At 40.6% G+C, this 17886-nt stretch overlaps 1 protein-coding gene across 1 annotated transcript in view; it reads left to right on the forward strand.

Moving 5' to 3' along the window:
* Positions 1-3665: 3665 nt before the first annotated feature.
* The window catches only part of MED27 (mediator complex subunit 27), an 85173-nt gene continuing 70952 nt past the window's right edge, over positions 3666-17886 (forward strand). Inside the window, exons 1-2 of the mRNA XM_054284212.1 lie at positions 3666-3880; positions 6432-6576. Coding sequence (XP_054140187.1) covers positions 3675-3880; positions 6432-6576 — 351 coding nt within the window. The 5' untranslated portion in view covers positions 3666-3674. The remainder of the gene's footprint in view (positions 3881-6431; positions 6577-17886) is intronic.

Raw genomic sequence — 17886 nt, forward strand, 5'->3', positions numbered from 1 at the left:
ATGTTCATCTTAATTACACACTCCCCCAGCCAAGCTTCTTCTTGAGAAGGGAGCTGAACTTCTCTTGCTGCATGTGATGCCAGGTTGGATTGTTACTTTTTACCCCTCCCTTCTCTCCAAGTGAGTTCAGAGCTTATGCATGATCCGAGACTGACAGTGCCCAAAATGAAATTCTCTCTTTAGCCACAGAACAGATCCAGACCTGGCAGCTCAGAGCAGCTTTCTCTCTCCCATCTTGTAGAGTCTCTGCTCGTGGAGCAGCACTGATGGGGAGAGCTGAGCTGGCTGGAGCATCACTGTGTTAGCACAGGGGTCTGCCACAGCTAATTAGCCAGGCTGAGACACAGGGTTAATTAATGTGGGCAGGATGCTGCACTAAGGGAGCACCTCTCCACATGACACCGAGTTGTGCCATGTTGATTTACCCCCTCTGCTTTAAATGTGATTTTTTTTTGGTGGGAGATCACCAGGTCCTTGAACTTCTGGTGGAGAGGATTAAAGATACCAGTTGTGTTACTTGCTCAGGTGAAACCTGCCCATATTGAGCCACCTAGGTAATTTTGCAGGAGCCCACTCAACAGCTGTCAGATAATAAGATTTTTGGATGTTCCGAACATCAGCTGGATTCTTGCTTTTATGTTTTATTAATGACTTTAAGGCAAGAAGATTTTTATCAGTACCTTGGAGATATCTTGGTTCCACATATTTTTTCTCCATAATGCCCCCTTACAATGCACCTATAATGAAGATGAAATGAACATACTGCCTTGGCTTGGGCAAGCTGCCAGTTAAGGAATTTTGCTTAAAAGAAACGAGCAACATCGGCACGGCAATGCCCTACAAATGAGCACACAAAATGATGCAGCCTTTTCCTTCTAGATGTGGCAGAACAGGAGGAGGAATAACAAGAGGAAAACGAGCTCCTGCTCTCTCCTTCAGCCATTATCTGTAGGTGTTGAAGCAGCGCCTGCCTTAACTCCCCACAGAGCCAGTGGAGCTCTGAGTGCTCTGAATTGCCTGTTGTCTGTTCAGGAGGACTTGGCTCCTCATTTATGCAAGAAAAAGCAGATCCCTGGAGCAAAAAATTGTGAATGCCCTCCTTTGAGTTTCTAAGGCAAAGCTATGTGGTGCACTTTGTTCTATAGGGGCAAGTTCCAAATGGTTCCTTATATATTTATGGGTTTGTTTTTAGGCCACTGTTTTGTCGTTTGTTTAAAAATAGTAAAACAACTGTCAAACCTTTTTTGCTGTTCCAGGTAGGATGTGAAATCAGAACTCCTTGCATTTGGGCACCACAATGACAGGGCTCTTGGAGATAATTAAAATAAATGCAGTATTGACATGTAGGAATATATGTTTTAAAATAGTAACTATTAAATGGAAAAGAATCATCCACTTCCAAGTAATAACACATAAAATAAGTTACAGACATCTGAAATGTGCACTGAGAGTCTGAACTTTGTTGGGAAGAAAAAAAATCAAGTCATGCAGGAATGATCTCTCAGCCTGCAAGTATTCCCTAATAACACAATACTTTCTTGATCAATCTATTTTAGTCCAAAGAAAGGAATTTTATGTTTAAAATAACTAGCATTACAGATCCATAAACAGTTTAGGTTGCTGGTCTGGCTGAGATAGTCCTGTCCTTTCTGCCTCTGGCTGCTTTTCTTTGATTCAGTATTTTTTAACACAAAGAACTATTCCTACCTTGTTCCTATTTACTTTACTAAGTGTGCTCAGTCTGTTGCTGATTCTTTGAAGCACACTGCTATGCATTTCCCTGGCTGTGTAGGCTGAACTCCATTGCTTCAGACTACATTGCTTCCAGGTTTGCTTTACCCCAGTGCTCAGATAGAACAGCATCCCTCAGCTCAAGAGGAACCGCAGCCCTTTCATTTTCTCATTCTTCATGCTAAGTAATAGGGCTTCACTTTCCAATACCTCACACGGTGCTCTGAGAACATTTAATTGATTGGGTACAATTTTCAGAATCCATCACTTGACAGACAGAAAGTGTCACTGAGTGGAGGGCGAAGCTTCGCTTCACTTGGCCACTGACACCTCGGCTGTTCCTTGTTGTATTCATTTCCATTTTACATACAGAAAAAGAAAGATCTCCCATGGCCGAAGAATCTGTGTGGATTTTACTGAATTTAATTAATACCTTTATGAAAGGAGTTGTTATTTACTTTAGAAGCTGAGAAAACAAAGGACCCATCCCTGTGCTGCAGTTTACTTTGTGTGGTGTGACTATTGGCCTGTGCAGTGCTTCATTTATTTTAGCTCTATTTATTTTAGCTGCATTCTGAGGGTGAAAAGAGCTGGCAGTGGCATGGGAAACACAAGCAGCTCCTACAAAATCAAACCAGTACTGTTCAGTGCTGTGAAAGCACTCCTGAAGGACCTGAAGGATGTGGAGCTGTGTCAGGGGAGGTTTAGATTGGATTTAGGAAAAGGTTCTTCCCCAGAGGGTGCTGGCACTGTCCAGGATCCCCAGGGAATGGGCACGGCCCCAGGGCTGCCAGAGCTCCAGGGTGTTTGGATAACATGGTGGGATTGTTGGAGTGTCCATGCAGGGCCAGGGGCTGGACTGGATGATCCTTGAGTCCCTTCCAGCTCAGGATATTCTGTGATTCCATGATTCTGTAATTTTGTGATTCCAGGCATCTGGACATGGCACGGGGCAGTGAGGTTTATGGTAGTAGTACTGGGTGGATGGTTAGAATTGATGATTTACAGATTCACAGAATATTCCGAACTGAAAAGGATAGAACTGACAAGGATCATCAAGTCCAACTCTCAAGTAAATGACCCACACAGGAACTCACAATCCTGGCATTATTAGCACCATGCTCTGTCCAATTGAGCTAATCCCATGATTTCACAGAGCTCTTCAAACCTTGCCAACTCCGTGATTGTTGACCTAAGTGTGAAAAAAGCCAGTTTTTAAAATTTTAAAAGTTTAATAGTGATAAAATGGTTATAAAAATAGTAATACAATCAGAGTAACAATAATTTGGACAACTCGAATTAGGACAATATGAGACAATAGAAACAAAGAGTTACGAACGTCCGGGTACCTTTTTCTGGGCTTGAAAAAGGACACATGTTAGCAGAGGATTAACCCTTAAAAACAACAGCTTGTTGCATATTCATACACCTCATACATGATGCATAAATTCCATTCAAACACAGGATTCTGTCTGGTCAGTGTCAATTTCTTCCTCTGAATCCTAATGGCGTCATCTTGCCCAAGCGAGGTGGGAAGAAGTTCGTTTCTCCTGATAATGGAGCAATAAATTCTCTTTCTCTGAAAGATGTAGGTGTGGTGTGACTGCTATCTCAGTGCGAGTCCTTTGTCTAGAAAAACAAGTATCCTACATAGCATAGTTTCTATTTTAACATTTTCTTATAACCTAAAACTATATTTAACCCACTACTTAAGAGAATTAACACAGCATTACTTTCTAACACCATACATATAACATTCATTTTAATATTTGCGAAAGGCCAATCATAAAATACACATTTTTCATATAAGCGATCCAGGAAAAGAGAAAATTTTTTAAAAATCGCTTCGTGGCGATCAACACCCGGCCGCCCCCACACACGCCGGGACTACATTTCCCAGCGTGCACCGCGGCGGCGCGGCGGGGCCGGCGGCGCCGGCCAAGATGGCGGACGGGGCGCTGAGCCCCGGCGTGAACCTGGAGGCGTTTTCGCAGGCCATCGCCGCCATCCAGGCGCTGCGCTCCAGCGTCACCAGGGTCTTCGACTGCCTCAAGGATGGGATGCGCAACAAGGAGACCCTGGAGGGCCGCGAGAAGGGCTTCGTGGCCGCCTTCCAGGAGAGCCTGCACTCCGTCAGCCGCGACCTGGGGTGAGCAGCGGCCCCGGCGGGGCAGCCCCGGTGGGCAGGGAGGGGGTCCCGGGCTGTCCTGGCTGCTCTCAGCGTCCGGCGGGGCCGTTCTCACTCCACGGCAAAGTTTTAGGCAAATAAATGCGAAAATGCTTCGGTTTGTTTCCCCCCCTGTACCGTACGCGTTAACCCCTTCGTGGGGTTCTGCTCCAGTCTCCAAAGGGTTCAATATACTCATAATATTTACCTGGTTTTGGTCCTGATTTTGTTTTCACGAAGGACCTGTCGGTGAGGTTGCATTGACAAGGTGAAGGTGTTCGGCTGCAGTGAGATTTATCTCTATATTTGAAGTTTTTCGTTAAAAATTAAGACACTTTCTAGGTGCAGATTACCCAGTAGCATCTAAGGGGTTCAGGAATGATCGTTTTATTACCCAAACTTGTCAGGCTGGAAAGTTATCCCAGGTAAGTGTAGCTGCTTAGTGCCAGCAGGTGTGTTTTGTGTAAGTAGAGACAAACTGCTGAGGCTGAAGACGAGGAGGAAAGTTATGAGCAGAAGAGAGAGGTGGACACACAGTTTCATTCAGCAATTTTGTGTATTTAAATTGAAAACTCCTACACAGACACAGGAACTGAGAACTTTGTGTACACTTAGGGACCAGGTTTAGTGGTGGACTCAGCAATGTGAGGTTTATGGTTGGACTTAACGATCATAAAGTGTCTTCCAACCTCACTGACTCAATGATTGTCCGTGTTGGTCCCACCACTGCGTTGGATTTGGTTGATTCTCCTGGGACCATCAGCACTGTCCAGGGAAGTGTCCCCAGGTGTTTAACCACCCTTTCCCAGGACATCTTCTGCTTCAGGGTCTCGTGTAAGAGAATTTCTTTCTTGTCAATTACAAGGCCTTGCTGATTTGAGAATTTCTTTCTTGTCAATTACAAGGCCTTGCTGATTTTTAGCTGTGAGAATTTCTTGTCAATTACAAGGCCTTGCTGATTTTTTAGCTGTGATCATGGTAGTGTAATTTGTTACCCACTTCTCTTCGGTTGGGAAAGGTGGTGGATAACCCTTCTCATGAATGATGCTGTACCCAGCTATAGAAGTAGGTGTTTTATCCCTTTGGTTTTCAGTTTTCAAGGCCTCACAGTTTGCTCCATGGAAGCTGAGCTATTCCTTTGGTTCTCCTTATTGCCTCTGTGGCCTCCTAAAGAGTAATCAGTATAACCCCAGAATCTCATTCCCAGACAATAATAAATAACAACTCAGGAGCTGGAATTGCATCCTTGTGGGTCCCTTCTACCCCAGGGTATTCCATGAACTGGCCTGGTCAAGGAGCAAGGGAATTCTCCAAGGTGTGCTGAAGTTAATATTACCAGTGCACTTTTATGTAGTGAAAATATTGACTGGTATCTCTGTTCAGCAAATCCTCAGTTATTATGCCTAGTCACACTTGTTTTATTGTATTCTTCTGTCATTTAGCAGCAAGTCATTTAGCAAATTAAGCAGATTTGCAAGTGTTCACAGCACCAGAGGATTGGAAAGAATGTAGGCCATGAAAACTTCAAGGAATGATGATTAATAAAGGAGAATTTTGTGTTAGTGAAGTCTGGAAGTCTTTTAACTGTCGGTTCCCTGATTGTTGGGAGTTTATTTTTGTAACCTTTCTTAAATGTAAATGGAGATATTTTGGATTTCTCTTTGCAGATGTTTTCATAAGCTGCCTTTTGAGTGCTGCATTTAATTTGGTGTAGCTTCTGAAGTTCAGGCTTGGGTGTAGCACTGGGCAGTCAAAAGGAAAAGCACTTTAGTCATGTCACTTGAAAAACTGCTTTTTATATCTGTGCAAAGTGGCCAGCCTTTCTTCTACAGCTGATTAATGCAAGTTTGAAAAATTGCTTAACTTTTGTTATGATTAAATGTTGTGTTTGACAAATGAGATATGAAGCAATGATAGATCATTTCACAGCGAGGGAGTTTTTCATGGGAAAATGGTGCTTATTATGCTTCATTTGAGTATTTTACACTACAGATATACAAATTGCTCATGCAAATCAGAAGATCCTGAAAACTTGGAAGGCAGATACTTGATTAGAGTGATCACAGCCTTTGCAGGATTGTCTCCAGGCTTAGGACTAATACCAGTTCTTGTGTGTATTTATATGAGGACAATGATAATTTGGAGTTTAATGAAATGATGAGGCATCTGTTTGCTTGGTGGGTAAAAAAATAACTTCTAGTATTTCAGGCAGTGCTGAAATCAGAATTTTGTGGTTTCTGAGGAGGTGCCCTGGGTTGTGAGTAGGACCTGCCATAGTCTGACTCTTCCCAGGTTGTTTTCAAAGACTCTTTGGCTTGTACTTTCTCTCCAAAGAAGAACTGAGCTTAACAACCAACAAACTGCTTCAAATTGCTTGGGTAATAAGAGAGATTATGTTTTAAATCAAATTTGGGACATATTTAAAACTCATTTAGCTACTAAAATAGAATTGGTGCGTGCTGCTGTCCGTGGAGGATTGCACATCTGTGATTCCCAGCTCTGACTCTGAAATTGCCCTTCTGCTTCCTCCCAGGGAACTGGAACGCCTGAGCAACCTCGTTGGGAAGCCCTCAGAGAACCATCCCCTGCACAACAGTGGGCTCCTGAGCCTTGACCCTGTGCAGGACAAAACCCCCCTGTACAGCCAGCTCCTGCAGGCCTACAAATGGTCAAACAAGGTAACAGAGCACACCTGGGTGACTGAGTTGTGAATTCCCATTGCATTGGCCAAACAGCTGACTTCTGAGTGTTAAGAGCTGAATTTTTTAGACTTGAGGAGCATAATGCATACCTAAATGTACTTTCAAGGATAAAATGTTGTTTTAATTAAGAGGAGACTTTTCTGTGATACCAAGGCGTGCCCTTGATCTCAAAGGGGGTATTAGCTCCCAAGCATTTCCACATTTAGCATCTTATGTAGATATAAATTAAAAGTATGTTGTGTCCTTGCATCTGGCAGCAAACACTGCAGTGGGATATTAGAACAGAGAATCAACAGCTTATGTCACCTCCAAATTATTTCTAGGAAAAAGTCCTCTAGGGAAGTTGTCATCATCAGAAATCTTGAAGCTTTTTCCCTACCATTTTCTGCCCATGGTCTCAAAAGCAGCTTTGTATTCAGCAGCTTTGGCATCCCTCCTGTTTTCATATCGTATATATGGCATTGAATTTTAAGTAGTGTAAAAGAAAAAGGCAGATCATATTAATGTAGCATGTTACATTTAAAAAATTTGTTTTTGCTGAAAAAAGCTTCTTTCTCAACAGCATAATTCAGTTTCATAAACCTGTATATTGAATATGTGTAGGATTTGGGCAGGTATGTTTCCTTTTGTACCCTGAACCAATCTACTTGTAGGTCAAAAAATACTCCTTTCCTCACCTAATTTTCTTGAGTAAGTAAACATGGTATTCCAATTATTGCTGGCCTCTGAGCACTGTTATATTTCAGGTTGCCTGTTCCCATCCTGATTTTTTTTGAGCATGCCTATTACTTTTTATAGAAGTATGAAGACGAGTAAGTATTTGAAAGCTTTCTTAAAGTTATGTTTGAAATACTGTAAGCTGTTAAGAAATATAAAAGATGGATTAATTTCTGTTACAATAATTATTAGTAGTAAGTGTAGTCAGAGTTGTAGCTTTTAATACCCTTATGCAAGACAGCAGGGGTAAGCAGGAATAATAAATCTGAAAATATTTAGAGCATTAAAAGAAACAGTTCCACTTTAAATTATTTATTATGATACGTGAGCCAGGAAGACTTTGAGAGTGCACAAATACTTTGTAGGCAAATTCTTGTTATACATTGAGCCAACCATTCTAATATTATTCAGATTGAAGACAGGATTCTGCAATAATGTTTGTATAAATACCACAGTAATATTGGTACAGTAATGGGTCAGAATACAAATATCTGTTTTTTAAAATCAGCAGGATTTGACATTGAGAGAAATTTGGTATGATTGGAAAAAAGGGGGACAGGAAAAATTTTTAAGTGGAGATTTAGTAATTGAGAAAATATTTCATGTTTGCTTGTATCCATTGCTGTTAGCAGCAGATCATTGGCGCTGAAGAAAGAATAATTAATTTGCTACTTTCAGCAAAAGTAAAAGTAGGAAAACTTATAAACTTGTAATACAGTTAAGTCCTCAGGGATTTAATTACTTCTTTAGGTCATTATCAGGGTAAACTCAGGCAGTAATGAAATAGCTTTACAGAGCTGTTCTAATGTAGTTTTTTATTAACTTAGAGTGTTATGGAGCTTTGAAGAGCATTTTTTGTAATCCTGGATTCTGATTTCAGAAAGCTGGAAGTTTCAGTATCCTGTGCACTCGTATTCACAATGAAATGTTGCAGGAGAAGAACAGTACCTTTTATTTTAGCTATGAAACTGAAGAAAGAGACAACAGAGAATAAAGAAAAACACTGGCTAAGTTGCAGGAAATGTGTTGCCTGTGTGAGGGTGTGAGCTGCTGGCTTTACCACCACAGATCCCTCTGTTCCTGCTTAATTCTTCATTGCTAAATACACTTCTGGAATAAGAGTTATTTCATTACTTCTTCTGGCTGCCTTCGATTCTTATTATGTGTCTCCTGTTTCCAGCTGCTTCTCAGGGATGGTTTCGAAGTGATGGTCTGTCAATACACTTTAGATCTGCCTGCATTTAATTTTTAATTTGTGACCCCTTTGTGGCTTGCCTGCTTGTATTTTTGATGAGCTGAGATAAGGGCATTTTCCTCTGCCTTTGATTGTTCATGCATTACTGATGGCATGAACAGCCCCATGGCTGCCAGGGGAGGAGACTTCTGGGGCTGTGGTGCCATTCCAAAAGAACATTCATGAAATACAAGGAAAATGAGTGCACAGCCTGTGCTGCATGTCTCAGTGCATTCTGCTTACTTTTAAGACATGAGGAGACTGTTAAAAGTCACTTTGAGGACAATAATCAGTAAAGTTGGTAATAACTGGGCTACCTATGAGAAGCAAATAAGTGTTCAGTATATCAAAGCACTGTCCTGTGGTTCATGAGGTACTGGATGTTAGAATAGCTGGTTCTTGCTGTTTGCAGCTCTGTTTTGATGCTGGGTCCAGCAAATGCCTGATTTTGTTCTGGTGTTGGATGCATGGACAAGTTTTTGGTTTAAGTAGCAGTACTGGATGTGAAATGGAGTGAAGATCATAGTCACAGACAGAAATGGAAAATGCTGTGTTTAAGATGTGAGTGTTGACATAGGAGGTGAGACTAAGCTGGCACTGGTTTGGTTTGTTTACCATGATGAATTCTTGTAGCTGTTATGTATTTGGAGAGGACCCTCTTCCAGGTGTAGATTTACTGACCCCTTTGGCTGAGGGCAGTAGAGATGAGTTGCATTTAATTGTGATTTCACAGCTTCTTGCCCTGAACCTTTTTTTACTGCTCCTGTGGTCACAGCACTGATTCCTCCATTTCTAATTGTGAGTTTACCTGCTCCAGGAGTAAGAAGTCATCCAGTGGGGAGAATGAAAAGTTCCCTTACAGAAGTGTGTTATCTTGGCAGCGTTTGTTATTTATGAGCACCTGCTCTCCTGATATTTACTTACTGTAGTTTATCCAATAGTTTTGCAGATGGTAAAGTTGTCTGTGTAATGGAAGCAGCTGTTTGGGAACACAACAGCTTGTCAAATGCATTAATTGCATACACACACAGCTGTAAAGGAACTTTCCTTTTTCAGGTGTTTAACAGCTCTCACCAAGCCATAACTGAAAAACACAGGAAGTTTATTTTATTGCAAGTAACGGCTAAGTGGGTTTTCTTCTTTGCTTTAACCTATTTTATGTATCAGTAGAAATCATGGAAGTGATTTACTTTGCTGCCTGTGGGGTGCATGGAGACATGGAGTAGCCATGGAACTGTATTTAGGTCTAGTTGATAAATTTCTTTTCCCCTCCTCTTCAATTTTATTTAAGAAAAGAAGTTATCTTTATTACAATTGAAGTGCTGTTTCCCAGAAGGATCCATATGTACCCTCTAATGTAATACTGAAGATATAATATTAGATAAGGTAAAAATGAGCTATCATTCTGCAAGGTTAATGCAGAGAGAGTATTATGGGTAAGGTAGGATGTGTGTAGATAGCAGTAGTTGTTTTTCTCATGGACTGTCTCTGTTGAGTCATTGCACTTGAATTCTGGGTTTAGGAGTTATGTACATCTTGGCAGTTGATTTTTTTTTTTTATTTTGTAATATACTGCTGTGTCTGAGCAGGAGCAATCTGAGCTGACAGCAGCAGCCAGGAGGGCTCCTGGTCAGGGTGTGTGAGCCCTGGTGCTGCCTGGAGCAGTCAGAGGGGGTCTGCAGAGGCTCTGCCTTGTCCCTCATTACCAGCTGCCTGCTCCTTGCATTATCTTGGAATTTATCACCAGGGAGCAGAAGGCATCAGCTAAGCTTAGACTAAAGGAAGTTTTGAAAGTCACTTTCTACACTGAAATACTGATTGAGTTTTGTTGGTTTTTTTTAAGAGATGTGATTTGTGGTAGATACTGCAAGAACTCTCTTCTCTTGCTCTTCAGGTCACTTTTGTGCCAGGGCTCTCGTGCCACCCTTCCCTGTTCCCAGTGCTGCTTGTTTCCTGCAGGAGATGAGACCACCAACTCATGAATATCAGCTTCCTTACTAATCAACTGCCTGTTTCTCCATATTTGTTCTCAATACTGGGCAACAAAGAGGTTTTGTAGGGGGAGAAGATGCTTGTTGGTGCTGTGATTAATCCAATGTCATACTTCCCCACACATGGAATGTTCACTGAAGCTTTTGGTGGTGTGGTCACTTATCCAGCTACAGTAATGCTGGTGGTCAGAGCAGGTTTTTAGACCCCAGGAGTGTCAGCTCATTCTTTGAGTGGTACAAACTGTGGATTTATCCATCTGCAGCTTCACTGAGGTTATTTATGGCCTGCAGTGTGCCCTGGCTCATCCTTTGTCCTTGGTGAAGTGTTCCATGCCCTCGCCCTGTGGGTGCCCGAGGCAGTGCCTGGTAAGGGGTTTCCACTGGAACAGAAAATAAATGTATTTTATGTCCACTGAGCAAGGCAAATGCTTTTTTGGGCAGGTTTCCCCTCTCTTGCTGGGATGCTGTTAAGTAGTTCATGCCCCACACTTGAGTTTTAACCACTATAGAGATTTTTTGCTTGTTTGTTTAGGTGAAGGGTGTGTGCAGATTGGATCAACTCCCAAACCAGAATTACTTTCACTAAAGGAAAGCTGTGTTTGCTGGAGAGCAGCAAACTCAGTCTCCCCTGCATTGCTGAGTGACAGCAGCATCAGCTGAGTTCACTTGCTCAAGTAAAAATAGTCTGCAAGTCATCTTTCCTTCTCCCCCTTCCTTTGCACTGAAGGGTTTGTGTTCAGACCTTCAAATTATTTTATTAACAGCAGTACAGGTGGGGAAATTGAGTGCAATTGTAGTCTTGAACAAGTGATGTTATTTTAAATTTTCTCCTTGATTTTTAACTTCACTGAAGTGCAGTGTTGTATCCCCTGCTGTTTCCAGAATTGCATTTATCCATGTGCTTTACTCCAGTTCCAACTCTTGTTGAACCCACGTGTGGGGGTGTGTGAGGGGTGGTGGTATTGTTTTATCTTCATGAGATGCTGCTTACAAAACGTGATAACCACGTGTTTGGGAAGGCTGTTTTCTACTGCTTCAAGCAGGAAGCAAAAAATCAACTTTTCTGACTTTGTAACTTTTTGGGAAAGTAGGATTTATATCAAATTATTTCATTTACTCATCTGTGAAAAGATTATTCTGGCAACTTGGATAAACTTTATAATATCTGCATTATAACTTTTCTAAATGAACACAACTGGACAGGAGTTGTCATAAATTTATTTGAAAGTAATATGCTGGCAATTACAAAATGAAAAAAAATTACTGTTGATCTGCATGTGGAAATAGGCTAAAAATATTTGGATTTAAATTTGTTGCTTCATAGCTTCCTCTTGTTTTTACATAAATTTAAAATCGAACTGTTAAGATTACCATTAATGAGTTAAAATGATTTTCTGTCACATGACTGAAGAGAAAAGGTATAGATAGGTTTTGTTTATTAAATTATTTTGGTATGTTCCCTGATAAATTATTTGTATAAACTGTGTTTATTGTAGGGCTCAAAAAAAATCAGTCAATAGAGCATGTAGAGAAAGACCAGACTTGTTACAGCTGCACTTGGTAGCTTAGTATTGATTAGACACAAATACTGAGTTTAATGACAATAAATGACATTAAATGTTAACCATGATAGTAGAGAAGCACGGCAGAACAGGAAAAAAAAATCACTTCATCTTGATTGGAAAAGGATGTGTTCATTGCAAGGAACATTAATTTTGAATTTTGTGTGTGCTCAAACATTGTGACTTCGATGTAGTTTTACAGCAGCATGGACAATGTAACTGGATTATTGTGTTGGTACTTCTTGGGAATTTCAGGCAGGTGGCCAAAATGTCCTTTCAGGACTTTTTTCCCTACAAAAATGCAGCATTGTAATACTGTGACATGTGTTGATCCTCAGATTGTGGTGGAATCTGATTTGTAAGAGCAGAATCAGAGCATCCTGGAGGGAGCTGCATAGGGAGCTCCAGCTGTGGGCTCCTTTCCTGTGCAGATCAGCCACAGGAATTGATATTCCTGTCACTGGAGTGCCACAGACGGGTGGGTTTTGTACACTGGACACAAAATAGGAGCTGGGCCACTTGGATTCTATTCCTGCTTTTCTCACTAATTGTTGTAACCTTGAACAGGACACGCTAATTTTTACTGTGCCTCATTTTTGGTGCAGATAAAAGAGGATAATATCACTTAACCTACTTCTTGGGAGAGGTTCTAGTCTAAATGTGTCCCAAGTGCATTGGGTTCTTTGGGCAGAAATGTTTTTCATGTGCCAAGTATTATATAGCCAGTGACTAATGTTGTTTGCCTGGCAGTCTGGAAAAATGTCCTTTATGGGCTTTTAATTCTGTGTGGTTTTGGGCAGATATTTGGTGAAATGCCCTTGCTGTTCAGAATTACATTAATGCATTAATGTTCAGATTTTTTTTTTTAATTTTTTTTAAAGTATGACTAGGAAACAGTTGGTTACCTCTGTGCTTCCAACTCTGCAATTATTAATTACTGCTCAGTTGTCTGCTTGGAGAATACTCACTTTTCTTATTGCAGGGTTGATTTTAGTGACCAGAGATGGAAAATTCAGGTAGTGTGGAATTGATCCTTGATATTATAATGATGGGGGGAAGAAGCACTGGAAAAGCTGTGAGGAGGATGAAAGTGCTTGCACCAAAATGCAATTTCAGTAGTCCACCTGTGTTATACTGGAGAAGGAAAAAGGTGGGACATGAAATTTTTCTGAGGGTCTTTGAGCTCTGCATTGATAGTTTAGAAAAAGAACGTGAATATAGTGAGAGGAGAAAATGCTGAAAACCATAAGGAAAACAGGGAAGCTTACAATAATAGGAACATAAAGGCAGAATCACCATCTACTGCTTGTTAGACAGGGCTTGTTTTCCCTGGAGATCCTGCCTCAAGCAGTGTCTGGGGCATTAGGGATGGATAGCATCAGTTTTGTCTTCTCTTTGGAAATGTATCTTCCCTCCTCAGCTGTGAGTTCGTGCAGTCTGCAGCTCTTGGGCTCTTTCTTTGCCTTTCATTTTTATGTTGCTTTCTGACAAAAGTTCAAGCCAGGGCTATTGTAACTATTTTATTGTCAGGTATAAAAGTGGTTTTGACACCTGATAATGTGGCTGAAAGGAAATGAAAGTTGCCAGTGTGGTTTTTTCCTTGCACTATGGAAAGTTATCATGGCAGGTGAGAATTTCCTGCATATGCTGACTTGTGCTAGTAGGGAAGTTAGTTGAATTTATTTGACATTTTAGTAGACTGAGGTTATTCTGTTTCTTCAGGAAGAGAAGAGTTATGAGGAGTAACTTGTTGCTTAAAAAATGAGAAATAATTAGCCATTGGTTCTGACTTATTTTTGCTGCATAGTTTGAATGTTTTATATCTGTGATCCTCCCAGAGTTATCATAGTAATAATTCACACCAGGATGCTGTTGTGAAATAAGGTTATGTGTCCAAGCAGAATTGCCTTTCTTGCTGAATTTTTTTTTTAGAATATTTTGTTTCAAATCTGAAGCAGCCTGAGAGCAATGTTATGGTGTTTTTCTATTGTTATGCCTAGTGTTTGTTATTATTCAACAGTATTTTTCAAGGCTCTGATCAAAATAATGCTGTAAGCAGTACCTGTCTCACTTTTCCTAATTATGGGAAGTGATCTATCAATAACACACTATTATAAATCACAGCCCCCTTGTCAGCTGGTGGGAATTATTTAATGCTTTGCAACACCTTTATTTGCTAATGAGTGGGTTTTTTCCCCTGTTCCTTTGATAAGTATTAATGTCCTAGCTGTTAGCCTATTTCAGGATGGAAATGATTGATGTGGCTCCGTTTTAACCAAAACACTTCTGCCCACTCCTGGTTCCTCCTCCCCGAACTCCTTTCCCTCTGCAAGAACTCCTCATACATTTCATGCTGGATGGCTCAAATATGTAATTTATAAGACAGTGATCACTTTTTCTTTCTAAGTTGTATAATGTGGCCATCAAATCAAATTAAAGCTGCCTTGCATTTATTGAGTTTGAGTGCAGCTAAGCCAGGCACAGACACAGAAATGTGGCCTGGGTAACTCAGTACAGCCAGCAGAGCAGCAGAAAGGGCTTTACTTGCACAATCTGAGGAGTACAACAAAGTAGAACTGGAAATCCATGTTGTCTGGGGATTAATTGATGAATATTCAGGACTGCAGAGCAAGAGCAGCTTTGAGAGAAAGCCTCAGCTTTGCTTTGAATTTCCAGTTCTGCCTCAGCTCTCCATGGCTCAGGCTGACTCTTGCTGGTGAACAAGCCTGACCATCTTGTGGATGGTGGCACCGTGAAAACACAAAAGAATGTTTTCAGAGACTCAGTGTCCTTTCTTGCTTTCTTTGAGGCAAATAAAAGTTGTTTGTAAAGCATTCTCTGACCTTCATATGAAGGGCATTCAAGGAATATGAACACTAATATAAAATAACTGATGCAGGTGATAAAAATCCCACAGGTATTCTTCATATGGAAAAGATTTTTTTGTAGCTTCTAGAGGAAATCAAATAAAATGGAAAATTTAATGATATCACCCTGTTGCTCTCTACTTTTGTTGTTGTCAGGTCTTTTATTGTGCCTGTTATTTGGGTTTTTTAATGCAGAAGTGTACTCATCTCTGTTCTTCTTTGAGTTCTCTTTTGAAGTTACTGAAGTTCCCCCCCCCCAGACAGTTCACAGTGAATTTATTTGCTTGAATTGCACATAAACAATGCTCAGTTCTTCCCCATTGTATCTTAATCTCATGCAGTTGATAATTGGGTAACAAAACATGGAGATGGTTTAATTGCTAATAAAATTGAGCTTAGTCTGTGTAAGGAACTGTGTAAGCATAAAATCAAAACTGCATTTCTGACCACTGGTTGCTGCTTTGTGGAAATGTGCATTTGCAGAAAGGTGCCCACAGTTTTTTGTTCAGCAGGAGCTAATACTGAGCTGCTGATGTTGGAGCTGTGCAAAGCAGAGGGTCTGTGGTGATCCTTGAATTCTCTTGGGGTCAATGAAAACTGATTTTTATTTTCCTGGGAGGGAAGAGTAATGCTGGCCTGGACAGAGGGTGGTGCTTTGTGGCTGTGTGACAGCTGAAAAATGTGAAATGGGCTTTTGAAGAAGAGGTATCTGAGAACAAGCAAATTCATGAGCATATAAAAAATGTACACCCCAAGAAATGCATTTTTAACTCTCTAGAAGAGCAGGCAATCATACAACTGCAGCCATGTGCCATTTCTCCTCTCAGATTGCTCACCCAGTCCAGATTTAGGCATTTTAACTCGAGGGCTTAAATTTTCAGCACACACAGTGCAGCTGAATGAGCAGGACAGACATCAGGACCATTGCTGGATAAGAGCTGCAGGCTGTGTAACTCTGTGCCTGCTCTCTGGCTTCTTGAGTAGTTCCAGAACCTGTCTTGGCTCTCCTGCAATCTCAGTGGTGCCATGGTTGGGATAGGAAAATAGAGAAGAGATCAGAATATGATCATTACACTCAGAGCTGCTTCACTCCCAACCCCATTTGCTGCTGGTGTATTTTCTTGGTGTGAGCTAGCATTTAAATCTACTAGAGCTGTCAAATCCTGAAGTTCTGGAAATAAAGACACTTATCAGTACATGTTATCATGTCCTTTGCTGATACAAGATTAGCCCAAGCATTTATAGCAGTTCATTTAATCTAATTTTAAAGTGCCTGAATGTAATGATTCTTGCAGAAGAAACAGAAAACATGAATAAATTTTTTAACCACTGACACTTGTTCGGTTACAGTGTGTATGGAAAAAGATGTCCTCTGAATTAATAAAAGAAGATTTAATGAAAGCTGATTGATTCTACCAGGTGCTAGTCTTTCACATTTTTGATCTTTTCGAAGAAAGATCAAAAGTTTCTGTATCCTGAGCAGCAGTTTCCTTGTTGTGCTCTTTTGTGAAGTTCTTGGCTTAGTGTGAAGCGTTCAGTGCTTTGGAGCTGCACTGTGTGTGCTGAAAATTTAAACCCTCGAGTTAAAATGCCTAAATCTGGACTGGGTGAGCAATCTGAGAGGAGAAATGGCACATGGCTGCTGTTGCATGATTGCCTGCTCTTCTAGAGAGTTAAAAATGCATTTCTTAGAGTGTACATTTTTTTATATGCTCATGAATTTGCTTGTTCTCAGATACCTCTTCTTCAAAAGCCCATCTGCTGACAAACTGACAGGAATAACTAATATCCTTATTAGATGGAATTAGCATGAATCATCATTATGAGAAGTAATGACCATGTTGAGATGCTGAGGGTGTTTTCAACATTACCTCAGGCTTGGTTGGCAAGCAGGGTATAATGGCTCCATCTTACAGCACATAATAAAATCACAGAGGTCTTTGATGTTCACAGTTGTGCTTTGCAACAAATAGTTCTAGTCAAAACCAGCAGAGTCTTGATTAATTTGGTTGTATCTGGATTCTCTAAGCTCCTGTAACTGGTAGTGGCAGAGTGTTAAGGTGCTCTGTGTACTGCATGGGCCATTAGACACAAAGGAATTGTTTCTTCATGTGACATTTTACAGTATAGTCTAAAATAGATGTATTTACTTCTCATTACATGAAACTGCAATTCCTAGGGAAATCAATATTGAAAATACCCACTGAAAACCTCCCAGGATCTGCAAGTATGCACAAAAAGGAGCTGGATGCATGTGCTATTACCCACAAGTGGTGGGTTAAAGTGAATTATTTTAATCTTTTCATGTCAACATCGATTCAGAGTATTTTCCTTATTGCACCAGCCTGTTACTGCAATTGAAGATGCAGAGAATGTGGACTGGAGCAGCAAGAGTCCTCAGGTGTCTTTAAACTGTTTTAAGCTGCCCATGGTTTGAAAATATTCAAGAATCTGTGATATGAGCTGTTTGACATTTTTCCTATTCCAAATGCTCAAAGGAATAAATCTACATAAAGAGTGTTAAAATGAGAGAGTCTTTGCCACAACGTCTGGATCTCAGAATGTTACTTTATTTCTCTTTTGGCTGACCACCACGATAAAACAGCTGAATCAAATACATTCTTTTATGTATAAAATATATTTTTTGGGTTTTGACAGCTTGTTTCCAGTTTTAGTCTAATTCAGTTTGAAACAGCTGTTCCTGATCTCTGCAAAACAGTTTTCTGATGGAAATCATGACATTCTCAACTACTGCAGCGTTACTGGGCTCTGTCTCATTTCAGATGGTGACTTTTCTTTCTGGAAAAAGAATTCCTCATTCAGAGAAAATGTCACTTTTGTATCAAATAAGCTGCAGTTAAAAAGATAATAATGGCTTCCTCCTCCCTCAAGGTTATCCCTCAGTGAGGGTGGAT

The sequence above is a fragment of the Melozone crissalis genome, unplaced genomic scaffold, assembly GCF_028551555.1.
Source record: "Melozone crissalis strain CALT ecotype California unplaced genomic scaffold, PUWL_Pcris_2 ptg000041l_1, whole genome shotgun sequence".
In the NCBI taxonomy this organism is placed as follows: domain Eukaryota; kingdom Metazoa; phylum Chordata; class Aves; order Passeriformes; family Passerellidae; genus Melozone; species Melozone crissalis.